At 44.5% G+C, this 12,935-nt stretch overlaps 1 protein-coding gene across 3 annotated transcripts in view; it reads left to right on the top strand.

The window, feature by feature from the left end:
- Positions 1-12,935, top strand: part of capn5b (calpain 5b) — a 40,257-nt gene that overhangs the window by 14,267 nt on the left and 13,055 nt on the right. For all 3 annotated transcript variants that reach the window (XR_008637746.2, XM_055179768.2, XM_055179767.2), the window contains exons 3-5: positions 8,496-8,627; positions 12,231-12,439; positions 12,567-12,759. Coding sequence is in view for 2 of the 3 variants with exons in the window: in XM_055179768.2 (XP_055035743.1) it covers positions 8,496-8,627; positions 12,231-12,439; positions 12,567-12,759 (534 nt within the window). In the remaining variant the exon portion in view is untranslated. The remainder of the gene's footprint in view (positions 1-8,495; positions 8,628-12,230; positions 12,440-12,566; positions 12,760-12,935) is intronic.

The following is a 12,935-nucleotide window of genomic DNA, read 5'->3' as shown; positions in this document are numbered from 1 at the left end:
TTCTCTGTATAAAACAGGGAGAAGTAGTGGTAGATTACAATGGTAAGATAATCCACAATACCAACACTACGAGAAAAAACTCGCTGTAAACCGCAGGGAGAGCAGATGGAAGCAAACAGTCAGTAGAGTCTCTGAACTAGCAGCGAGTATGGTCAGCAAGCACACTGGACAGCGCCAGTACTGAAGATCTGTCAATCACAGTCCAACACAGCAGAGAAACACAGAGCGTAATCCTGAAGCAGAGAAGGTAAAAAGCACACCAGGCAGCACGGGCAAAAACACGACAGAATGCACAAGAAAAAATACTAGACTAGAAAACAAATAAACAGGGCAAGACTAGAATGGCGATAAACATAAGACAACGGACTCGCAGAGAACTGCAGGAAGAGGGGAATTAAATAACAAACCGAGCGGAGGAAATAATTACCATCAGGTGCGGGCGCAGGTGAGAATGATGAGTGAAGGGAGGAGCACCCGAGTGAAACGGCGCGCACATGAAAGCTGTCAAAATAAGAACACACACAGACACAACACAGAAACCCAAAGCAAAACAATCGACCAAACCGAATTCGTGACAGTACCCCCCTCCCAACGACCGCCTCAAGGCGGTCCAGGAAGGGGCCTACCTTGTCGCCGACGGAGGTCTTCGATCAGGCCAGGGTCCAGAATATCCCGGGCCGGTACCCAACACCTCTCGTCCGGACCATACCCCTCCCAGTCAACTAAATATTGAAAACCTCTGCCCCGACGACGCATATCTAGTAATCTCCTGACAGTGTAAGCAGGAGACCCGTCCACTAGTCGGGGTGCAGGAGGAGCGGGGACAGAGGGAACAGGGTTAATGTGGGAAAAAATCACAGGTTTGATCTTAGACACATGAAAAACCGGGTAAATCCGACCGAGAGCAGGAGGCAATCTGAGCCTAACCGCCACCGGACTAACGACCTTAGTGATAGTGTATGGCCCAAGGAACCGAGAAGCCAGTTTACGAGAGGGCTCCCGGAGAGGCAGATCCTTCGAAGAAAGCCACACTTTCTGCCTGCAAATAACACAGGGGGCAGGTCGACGGTGACGATCGGCCGCGGCCTTGGTTCGTCTCACTGCCAGTAATAAGGCTGACCTAGCTCTGTTCCAAGTGCGCAACGTCGAACAAAAGCTAGAGCAGACGGAACCGCCGCATCGGGTTCCTGAGAGAGAAACAGAGGGGGCTGATAACCAATCGAGGCTTTAAACGGGGACATATTGGAAGATGAAACGGGCAGGGAATTATGAGCGTATTCTACCCAGGGAAGTTGTTGGCACCAAGAATTCGGATATCGCGATGTCAGACAGCGGAGGGCTCGACCGAGATCCTGATTAGCACGTTCACATTGGCCGTTGGTCTGCGGATGATAACCTGAAGACAGGCTGGCAGTGGCACCGATCTGTCTACAGAACTCTTGCCAAAAACGGGAAACAAATTGAGGACCCCTATCAGATACCACGTCAGTAGGCAAACCGTGTAACCGAAAAACGTGTTCAATTAATACCTGGGCCGTCTCTTTGGCAGAGGGAAGCTTGGGCAGGGGAATAAAATGAACCGCTTTGGAGAAGCGATCCACCACCGTAAGAACCACGGTGTTGCCTTTAGATAAAGGTAAGCCGGTAACAAAATCTACGGCTATGTGTGACCAAGGGCGGGAGGGAACAGAAAGGGGATTAAGCAGACCAACAGGTGACTGATGAGAGGTTTTACAGCGTGCGCAAACCTGACAGGCCAATACAAACTGTCTGACATCCTGACTCATAGAGGGCCACCAAAAACGTTGACGGACGGTAAGCAACGTTCTCCGAATTCCTGGATGGCAGACAAACTTGGACTCATGACACCACCGGATGACCTCGGAACGGAGTGCAGCCGGAACCCACAACAGACCCGCCGGGCACCCTTCTGGCACTTCTACCCCTCGTCCGGCCTCCCTCACCCGCTGTTCGACTCCCCAGCGGAGAGCTCCAACCACCCTTCCTTCAGGAAGGATGGTTTCGGCTCTCACAGCATCGGGACCCTCGAACAAACGAGAGAGAGCATCGGGCTTAACGTTCTTACTACCGGGCCGGTACGAGAGGGTAAAGTTAAACCGGTCAAAGAAGAGAGCCCAACGAGCCTGTCGCGAGTTCAACCTCCTGGCTGAACGGATGTATTCCAGATTCTTATGATCCGTCCAGACCAGAAAGGGTTCCGAGGTACCCTCCAACCAATGACGCCACTCACCCAAAGCCAGTCTGACCGCTAACAACTCCCGGTTACCTATGTCATAGTTTCGTTCAGTGGGATTTAACCTATGGGAGAAAAAGGCGCAAGGATGCACCTTCCCATCCTTAGAGGACCGCTGAGAAAGGACGGCGCCTACCCCGACATCAGATGCATCCACCTCAACAATAAACTGAGCCTTAGGATCTGGAAAAGAAAGCACAGGAGCAGAGATAAACCGGACCCTTAACTTATCAAAGGCCTCCTGAGCATCGTGATTCCAGAAAAAACTCTCCTTAGTGGAGGTGAGAGCTGTAAGCGGTTTAGCAATCTGACCGAAATTTCTGATGAATCGCCGATAAAAATTGGCAAAACCCAGAAATCGTTGCAATGCTTTACGTGAGTCGGGAACTGGCCACTCGGCAACCGCCTTAATCTTAACTGGGTCAGGACGTATCTCTCCGGCGGCGATAACAAAACCCAAAAACGAAACTGACTCCTTATGAAAATCGCACTTCTCCGCCTTAACAAATAACTGGTTCTCAAGTAGACGCCGTAAAACTCTGCGAACGTGTTGAGTGTGTATCTGTAAAGAGGGAGAAAAGATGAGAATATCATCGAGATACACAAAGACAAATTTATTAATCATGTCTCTCAATACGTCGTTGACCAGAGCCTGGAAGACAGAAGGGGCGTTACAAAGCCCGAAAGGCAGAACGGAATATTCAAAATGTCCGGACGGGGTATTAAATGCTGTCTTCCACTCATCTCCCTCTCTGATACGCACAAGATGGTAAGCGTTGCGTAAATCCAATTTGGTGAAAACACGAGCTCCCTGCAGCAATTCAAAGGCTGTAGACATTAAAGGTAGGGGATACCTATTCTTAACAGTAATGTCATTTAACCCTCTGTAATCAATGCACGGACGCAGAGAGCCGTCTTTCTTTTTAACAAAAAAGAACCCCGCTCCAGCTGGAGAGGTAGAGGGACGAATGAGACCGGCGCGAAGAGCATCATTAATGTAACTATCCATAGCCTCTCTCTCAGGAGCAGACAGAGAATAAAGTCTACCTTTAGGCGGAAAAGTGCCTGGGAGGAGATCGATAGCACAATCGTATGACCGGTGAGGAGGCAGAGAAGTGGCCCGGGCTTTACTGAACACCTGAGAGAGATCAGCGTACTCCGCCGGGACTCCGGTAAGATCGACCGCTGGAACCTGAAAAACAGAAGAAGAGCCCGAAACAGCTGCACCAAGACAGGACACGTGACAAGAAGAGGACCAACTCAAAATAACATTACGCTGCCAATCAATGTGAGGATTGTGCTGTGCCAACCATGCATGACCCAAAATAATGGGAGATAATGAATCATGCAGAAGGTAAAGCACAATCTCTTCACGGTGATTACCAGAAACAAACAGACTTACGGGTGGAGTCCAATGAGTGACCTGTGCAGTCTGTTGTCCCTTAAGTGTCCATACTGCCAGAGGTACCCTGAGTTCACAAAACGGAAGTCCCCACTCTCGAGCCGTCCTCTCATCCAGAAAGTTTCCTTCAGCTCCCGAATCCACAAGAGCGCTCGACAAAAAATCCGTACCCTCAAACGAAACCGTGACAGGTAGATGCGTGGAAGAAGAAGAGGAGATTTCGTTCACAGCAGTGCCCACCAGAACTCCCGGAACTACCGGTGGGCGTTGGCTTTTAACGGACAGCTCCTCGCCAGATGTCCAGATCTCCCGCAATACAGACATAGTCCATTGCTGAGTCTCCTCTCTCTCTCTTTTGGTGTGAGCCGCATTCTGCCAAGTTGCATGGGTTCGCTGGGAACAGCAGGATTAACAGAGTTAGACTGTGAAACAGAAGTAACGATCTCATCAGAAAAAACCCGATGACGAAGTGACTGGCGCTGGCTGCGATACAACATACGACTCTCAATGCGAAGGGCCAGCTCAACCAGTGAATCCAAGGTGCGAGGAATCTCGTGAACGGTAATCTCATCCTGGATATCGTCTCGTAATCCTTCCAAAAATTGTGCCCGTAGAGCCGCATCGTTCCAACCACACACAGTAGATAATGTCTGAAACTCCACAGAGAAATCCGTGACTGTCCGGTCACCTTGCTTCAGCCGAACCAACCGGGCTGCAGCCGCCTCTCCCTGTGCTGACCGATCGAAAAGTCTCATCATCTCCGTCTTAAAGACCTCGAATGAGTGACAACACGGAGACTGAGTGTCCCATACTGCCGTTGCCCACTCTCTAGCTCTTCCGGTAAGAAGAGTGATGACAAAAGCCACACGAGTACTTTCGGCAGTGAATCTTCGTGGCTGCAGAGAAAACACAAGAGAGCATTGAGAGAGGAAGGAACGACACGAACCTGGGTCACCATCGTAAGTGGGAGGATTAGTGATGTGAGGTTCTGTTTCATTAGGTCGGCGAGACTCCAGCCGCAATCGATCCATCTGGGTGGTTAATTCTGTAAGCTTGGCAGTGAGACCTTCAACCTCTCGAGTGGTAGCAGAAAGCTGGGAATCCTGCTGTCCCAGCCAAACTCCTTGTTGTGCGAGTGCATTCCGTACCGTATCCACATCTGCTGGATCCATTTCTGGCGAGTCCGTCTGTCAGGAAATAACAAACAGACAAGGATCCAATTGCAATGTGTTATTTTAATAAAGTCACCAAAAACAGAGAGAGAGAGAGAGGAGATCCGCTGCTTGAAGAGCAGGGTGAAATAGAAGTAAAGAGTCTAGCTGGAGCGTTCAGATGTGAATGTATCCGCTGCTTGGTGACAGGGTGAAAAAATCTCTGCTCGATCATATACGTATCCACTGCTTGGTGACAGGGTGAAGAAATCTCTGCTATCATGTACGTATCCACTGCTTGGTGACAGGGTGAAGAAATCTCTGCTATAACTGGCAGTCGAATAGATAGCGCGGTGATGCTTGATATCTGACACTCGCTAGCTTCAAATTGTGACGAGCTCCGCTGCGCGTAGACAGGGTGATGAGATCGCTGGTCGTAACCAACGTGTAGATTTCTCTGTATAAAACAGGGAGAAGTAGTGGTAGATTACAATGGTAAGATAATCCACAATACCAACACTACGAGAAAAAACTCGCTGTAAACCGCAGGGAGAGCAGATGGAAGCAAACAGTCAGTAGAGTCTCTGAACTAGCAGCGAGTATGGTCAGCAAGCACACTGGACAGCGCCAGTACTGAAGATCTGTCAATCACAGTCCAACACAGCAGAGAAACACAGAGCGTAATCCTGAAGCAGAGAAGGTAAAAAGCACACCAGGCAGCACGGGCAAAAACACGACAGAATGCACAAGAAAAAATACTAGACTAGAAAACAAATAAACAGGGCAAGACTAGAATGGCGATAAACATAAGACAACGGACTCGCAGAGAACTGCAGGAAGAGGGGAATTAAATAACAAACCGAGCGGAGGAAATAATTACCATCAGGTGCGGGCGCAGGTGAGAATGATGAGTGAAGGGAGGAGCACCCGAGTGAAACGGCGCGCACATGAAAGCTGTCAAAATAAGAACACACACAGACACAACACAGAAACCCAAAGCAAAACAATCGACCAAACCGAATTCGTGACAACATTGTGATAGTTGTTCATTTTAAATTATTTTAAAAATAGCTGTAATGTTTTTAATATATAGTATATTATTTTGTATATTTGTATTTAACTTACCTTATTTTTGCAAGGCAGTCAAATAAGACGTTTAAGGGACGTGGTTGATTTGGGCATGCAAGCGCTTGGGTGGAAGTTTTATACCATGATATGCCTCCAGGCTCCACGGACGAGTCCTTCTGCGCATACACTGGCTCCAAACTGACGTTTTTGCATAACATGTCAACGTCCATCGTCATACATTTTTCATTCAGCTCATTACAATGGGAGGAAGGGGCGTCGTGGCATCCCTCTTTTTTTTACATGTACTGTCTTTGGATAAAAATGTCTGCCAAATGTAAATTATTATATATACAGTGAGGAAAATAAGTATTTGAACACCCTGCTATTTTGCATGTTCTCCCACTTAGAAATCATGGAGGGGTCTGAAATTGTCATCGTAGGTGCATGTCCACTGTGAGAGACATAATCTAAAAAAATATCCGGAAATCACAATGTATGTATGATTTTTTAACTATTTATTTGTATGATACAGCTGCAAATAAGTATTTGAACAACTGTCTAGAATTCTGACCCTCATAGACCTGTCTGCCTTTAAAATGTCCACCTCCACTCCATTTATTATCCTAAATTAGATGCACCTGTTTGAGGTTGTTAGCTGCATAAAGACACCTGTCCACCCCATACAATCAGTAAGAATCCAACTATTAACATGGCTAAGACCAAAGAGCAGTCCAAAGACACTAGAGACGAAATTGTACACCTCCACAAGGCTGGAAAGGGCTAAGCAGCTTGGTGAAAAAAGGTCCGCTGTTGGAGCAATCATTAGAAAATGGAAGAAGCTAAGCATGACTGTCAATCTCCCTCAGACTGGGGCTTCATGCAAGATCTCACCTTGTGGGGTCTTAATGATCCTCAGAAAGGTGAGAAATCGGCCTAGAACTACACGGGAGGAGCTGGTCAATGACCTGAAAAGGGCTGGGACCACCGTTTCCAAGGTTACTGTTGGAAATACACTAAGACGTCATGGTTTGAAATCATGCATGGCACGAAAGGTTCCCCTTCTTAAACCAGCACATGTCCAGGCCCGTCTTAAGTTTGCCAATGACCATTTGGATGATCCAGAGACGTCATGGAAGAAAATCATGTGGTCAAATGAGACCAAAATAGATCTTTTTGGTCATAATTCCACTAAACGTGTTTGGAGGAAGAAGAATGATGAGTACCATCCCAAGAACACCATCCCTACTGTGAAGTATGGGGGTGGCAGCATCATGCTTCGGGGGTGTTTTTCTGCACATGGGACAGGGCGACTGCACTGTATTAAGGAGAGGATGATCGGGGCCATGTATTGCGAGATTTTGGGGAACAACCTCCTTCCCTCAGTTAGAGCATTGAAGATGGGTTGAGGCTGGGTCTTCCAACATGACAATGACCCGAAGCACACAGCCAGGATAACCAAGGAGTGGCTCTGTAAGAAGCATATCAAAGTTCTGGTGTGGCCTAGCCAGTCTCCAGAGCTAAACCCAATAAAGAATCTTTGGAGGGAGCTCAAACTTTGTGTTTCTCAGCAACAGGCCAGAAACCTGACTGATCTAGAGAAGATCTGTGTGGAGGAGTGGGATAAAATCCCTTTTGCAGTGCGTGCAAACTATAAACTATATCTAATGTAAATATATATATTAAATGTAGCTATTGAATAAGTACACACCCACCCTATTTTTTAAAGTTTTTTTTAACTTTTTTTCTTCAGGTGCAATATTTCAGAGCACCATTCACTGTTATTTGTCTGGCAGTTAGGACATTTTTTGAGTGTCGTACTGTTAAAAAATCACTTGAAAGGTTGCTTGGGTGCATACAGAAAGGCTTATAAAAGCTTTCGGGTTTTTTTTTTTTTTTTTTTTTGAGGGCTCATTTGTGATGAATCCTCAGAGAGATTGTGAACACTGAGGCTAAATGAGCTATTGCCTTTGAGTCGGCTGCTACATTCCCCTCTGCCACAATGACTGTGCCTGTATGTCACTTGTTAAAAGGGACCCGAACATTTCCTTGTAGGTCACTCAGAATATCTCTCCATCTCTCTCTCTCTCTTGTGTTCTTTCTGAGCTGGTTGTGATGGGGTCAGTGCAGAGGTGTGCGAGATGCTGTCGGGGCAGATGCGAGTCTTTTGATTTATTATAGCTATCAGTGCTGCACAGTTTCAACCTAAATCATAACTATTATTTAATTAATTAAAGAGTCCACATCCTGATTTCGTATTCAGTACTTTATGTGTACATGAATTAAATTTGTTTAGAACTGAGAAAGACAAAAATGTAAAATAAACAAAATATAACATACAGTAATTCACATAATGCTTGCTTAACTTCTTTCGAAAAGGGATAGGTACTAGCCCAAAGTTTATTAAATCCTATCCTCAATAATAAGGCTGCCTATACAAACGCACATCAAACAATATAAATCAAATCTTTCAGCCCAAATTTTTCCTTGTATTAGCCAAAGTTGCTTGCTGGTATCTGATGAAGTCATATTTTTGTTACCCCAGGGGCATAACCACTATTCACACTATCCATCTGGTTTCCAATTCCCAATTTTCACTCTGATTTATCTTTCTCTCTATTAGGAGCTATGCGATGATCCTCACTTGTTTGTGGATGGGATCAGCGCCCATGACCTGCATCAAGGGCAGCTGGGAAACTGCTGGTTTGTGGCGGCCTGCTCCAGCTTGGCTTCCCGAGAATCCTTGTGGCAGAAAGTAAGTACGGCATTTTTGAGCTTTGCTCTTTTGATGTTAACCCTCAGACTGAAACAAATTTAGTGCGGAAAATATTATCAAAAATATCTGAGGAAATGCAGGTGCATTTGCTGATTTTCAGTCTGGAAAATCTCAGCCTGAATTTTAATCTGAGACTTACAAGTGATTAAGAAATTGCAGTATACCACCTCACTCATCATCATAAGTGCTTTTTGTTTCTTGTTTGGTTTTTATTTATAAATGTTAAGATTCTGCCTTCCTGTATCCTTCTCAGGGCGTGAGGTGTTTTCCTCCTGCTTGAGGATATATTCCTCTTCCCTAGAAACACACATCATCATGAAGGGACTGACTCATGGGGCTTTCCTATGTGACTCCTCTTCTCAGTCCTGTCATTTGTTTTGCTGACACAGTTGATATGAATAAATGAGTGTCTGGGCTGCTGTCCATGCCCTGTATCTCTGGTCTTATTTCCCAAAATATTAAGGAGACTTTGAATTCCTTCAGCAGATGTATTATTGTGGTACTTTAGTACTACAGATACGTCTACACCTCTGAGCATACTGCTGTGCACTGCATTCATCAAGTCTAATGTAAAGTATATATATATATATATATATTTTTATTATTATTATTTTGTTAAGGCTAAGGCTATATTCATGGTGAGAACCGGATAATATACACAGAAGATAATCTACAGTATACACAAGTTAATAAACTGTATATACAACATGGTTTCCCGCAGAAAATTAGTTAAGGTGGTAAGGCGTGGCCGGGGGCGTGGCAATCAAAGGGTCGGGGCGTACACGTCATCATGAAAATAAAAATATTTTTATTTAAAGCACTCAAATAAAACTTAATTTTGAAGAAACTATGACAGAAAATGAACACATACTAGATTATTAATGAATTAAATGTTTTTAACAGATACCTCTAACGAAAATAGCTGCGTGATGAAGTTAAACTAAAGGGTTAACAAAACAGAAGCAGATTTGTAGAACGTCTGGCGAACGATGATAGATAGCGAGAAGTATTACCCAGTATTAATTACATTATCTTAAAGGATACTGTAGCATGTAAATAAAGCACATTAATAACGTGAGCAAGAGCGTTCAACAATTTAAAAGCTAGCAGGTTGATCAGACAACAAAAATAACCAGCTAACTTACTTAAAATTTGCAAGAACTATAGACTAATACAATAACAGGCTTAAATAAACCCAAAACATAAGTCCACTTACAGTTCTCACAGACACGCGTTTTATCACCTGGCTATCCTCCAGACCATTTCAGCCATGTGGCGCGCGTGTACGCTCGCGGTGTGAAGCGAGTCCGCGCCATTCTTCCTAGATGTTTTATCAACTGGCTACTAGTTATCCTCCAGACAGTGACAGACCACGTCTTTCTCTCATTTGACCGTGTGGCGCACATGTATGTGCTATTCTCCAAGACGCACTTGATGGCCTTTTATGCAGCAATATTTTTTGTTGGACGACCTAGTTAAGGTGGCAGGATTTCCCAGGGAAGGGGAAGTTGGGGAAGGACAATTTAGCATCTCCAGTTCATCTTACCTGCATGTCTGGACTGTGGGAGGAAATTGGAGTATGCGGAGTAAACCCACGCTGAAACAGAGAAAAAGTAAACTCCTCTGACTTAAAAAAAGACATACACTGCATTTACAGTACAGTATACTCAGTTTAAGGTCCCTTCTAATAGAAACAAAGCACTCAGGTTGTAAACGGTTATAAGAAAAGCCAAATTCAGAGAAGTGGAGGTTTGGATGACTCAGGTTCTCTCCCTATAGGGGTTTTCACACTGCGCTTAACCCTGGGTTATCTTCATTCTAAACCCCGCTTTTAACCCTGGGTTAAGGAGCGTTTCACACCTGTAATTTGAAAGCGGTGTTAGCACCGCTTTTTACCCAGGGTTATGAAACCCTGCTCTGGAGCAGGGTTAGCACCGCATTTGTGGTGTTAACCCTGCATTGTGGTGCCAAACGCATGCAGTGTGAAACGAAGCAGGGTTAGAATGTTATGATTCGAATTAAACACAGCTGAAGTAGCTAATCAAGGCTTGATAATTACAGACAGGTGTGTTGAAACTGGGTTGGAGACTCCTGACCCAGGGTTTAGGAATGCACAGTGTGAAACGTCAAATTATGAATACCCAGGGTTATCTCTTAACCCCTGGTTAAGTTTGAACAGTGTGAAACATGAAAAAAATAACCCAGGATTCCGTTAACCCTGGGTTTAGAATAACCCAGGGTTAACAATTTCAGGTGTGAAAAGCCCTTTTGAGGTCTTGAACTCTATGAAGCTTCCAGTGCTGTCTTGACTCTGGACTACAGTGGTATTTAAAGGCGAAAAAAAAAGATTTCAAAAATCCGTCAGTTTCAGTACAGTACACGCGCATTCTTCTAATGACTGTACATGTAGACCAGGGGTGTCCAAAGTCGGTCCTGGAGGGCCAGTGTCCAGCAGAGTTTAGCTAAAACATACCAAAACACACCAGCCTCAAAGTATCTAGTCTGCCTAGTAAGACCATGATTAGCTGGATCAGGTGTGTTTGATTAGGGTTGGAATAAAACTCTGCAAAGACACCGGCCCTCCAGGAGCAGGAGTGGACACCCCTGATGTAGACCATAAAGATGTAGACGCATCATCTCTATTAGCTATGTATTAGGGTTGAACGTAAGTTCAATAGACATGTTCAAGTTAAAGATGTTGGTAAACCTGACAGCTGAGGCTTCTTGCACAAGTTCCTTGTTGTTTCTTGTCTTCTTGCATTAAGGTTTGCTATTCACAGTCTGACCTTCTCACCTGGCTTTTTGCTGATGTATTCTGCAATGTTGTGAACGCTATAATGACTCCAACCTATTTCACAGTGGGGGTATCTGTTTAGCAACAATGGTTCTTCCTAAAAGGAATTTGGGAATTTGTATTTGCTGCATGTATGTTTGTTTCAAACTGCTGTCAGTAGAGCTTGTCTGGATAACACAGGAGAGGATTCTGTAAGAGGTGAACAGAGATGTGGGCCGACGTGTCCCCTCACCCTGTACCTGAGCAGAGATAATGGACCTGCTCCTCTTGGAACAATTACCACAGAGGTGTACTCGAAATCTAATCTCTGCACTCTCCCAGAGGACTGGGTCAAGATAAAAGAGATTTAGTTGTCCTATACAGCTTCCACATCACCCTGATATCCTACAGTACCAACAGCAGACCTGCAGTGTGTAGGAAAGCATAGGTCAGCTTTTTTTGACCTGCACTCATGAACATTTTAAATGATAAAAGCACTGACCTGATTGATCAGAAACAACACTAAACAATATTAGGCTCTTACAAGGATGCCATTTTATTGCTTTCCTTGCAATTTACCGTTTTGAAGCAATCCTGCATCCACTCAGCAATGTATTTTTCAGGGAATAATGATTTTTGTTGTTTTAATATTTCCAAATCAAATTGTAAAACCTTTTTTTTGCTAAACTAGTTTTTTAAATGATTTATTCACGTAACAAGAGTAAACTGCCTCTAGCTAATAAATCCTGTATACACTCTTCAAAAAAACAACTTATGGATGATTTATTTTCCTGTCTGTCTCATCTTAGGTTATCCCAGACTGGAAAGACCAGGAATGGGATACGGAGAAGGCAGACTCCTATGCCGGAATTTTCCACTTTCGCTTCTGGCGGTTTGGCGAATGGGTGGACGTGGTGATAGATGACCGTCTTCCCACAGTGGATAATCAGCTGGTGTACTGCCATTCAAACGACAGCAATGAGTTCTGGAGTGCCCTTGTAGAAAAGGCATATGCCAAGTAAGCAGTAGACAAGATTTGTGCACAGATTTGAATACATTTTAGCAAGAAGTAAAAACAATACTTTGTTAACATAATATCATAAAGATCATAATGTGATATAAGTTCTTTACTTATGCCTATGAAGAGTTTATGGTTGCTATGAAGCTCTGGATGGTGGAAACACAGCTGATGCTTTAGTGGACTTTACTGGTGGAGTGTCAGAGCCCATGGATCTCTTGGAAGGCCAGTTTGCTCAGGATGAAGTTGCCAGGAACCAGCTGTTCGAGAGAGTGCTCAAGGTCCACAATCGAGATGGTCTCATCAGTTGCTCTATCAGGGTGAGATGGATACAATACAAAGCTTTTTTATAATAATATTGGTTAATATACTCTACATTTTACTCCTATTTGTGCAGTCTTAGTTACTGGCATTTATACAATGTTTAGGGTATTTACTGTACATGTTATTTATTAGCATGCGATTAGGGCTGCACGATTTGGGTAATTTTTCCCAT

This window comes from Misgurnus anguillicaudatus, chromosome 9 (assembly GCF_027580225.2).
Source record: "Misgurnus anguillicaudatus chromosome 9, ASM2758022v2, whole genome shotgun sequence".
Classification (NCBI taxonomy): Eukaryota; Metazoa; Chordata; class Actinopteri; order Cypriniformes; family Cobitidae; genus Misgurnus; species Misgurnus anguillicaudatus.
Note: the sequence above shows the minus strand (reverse complement) of the source record. Positions and strands in the feature narration are given on the sequence as shown.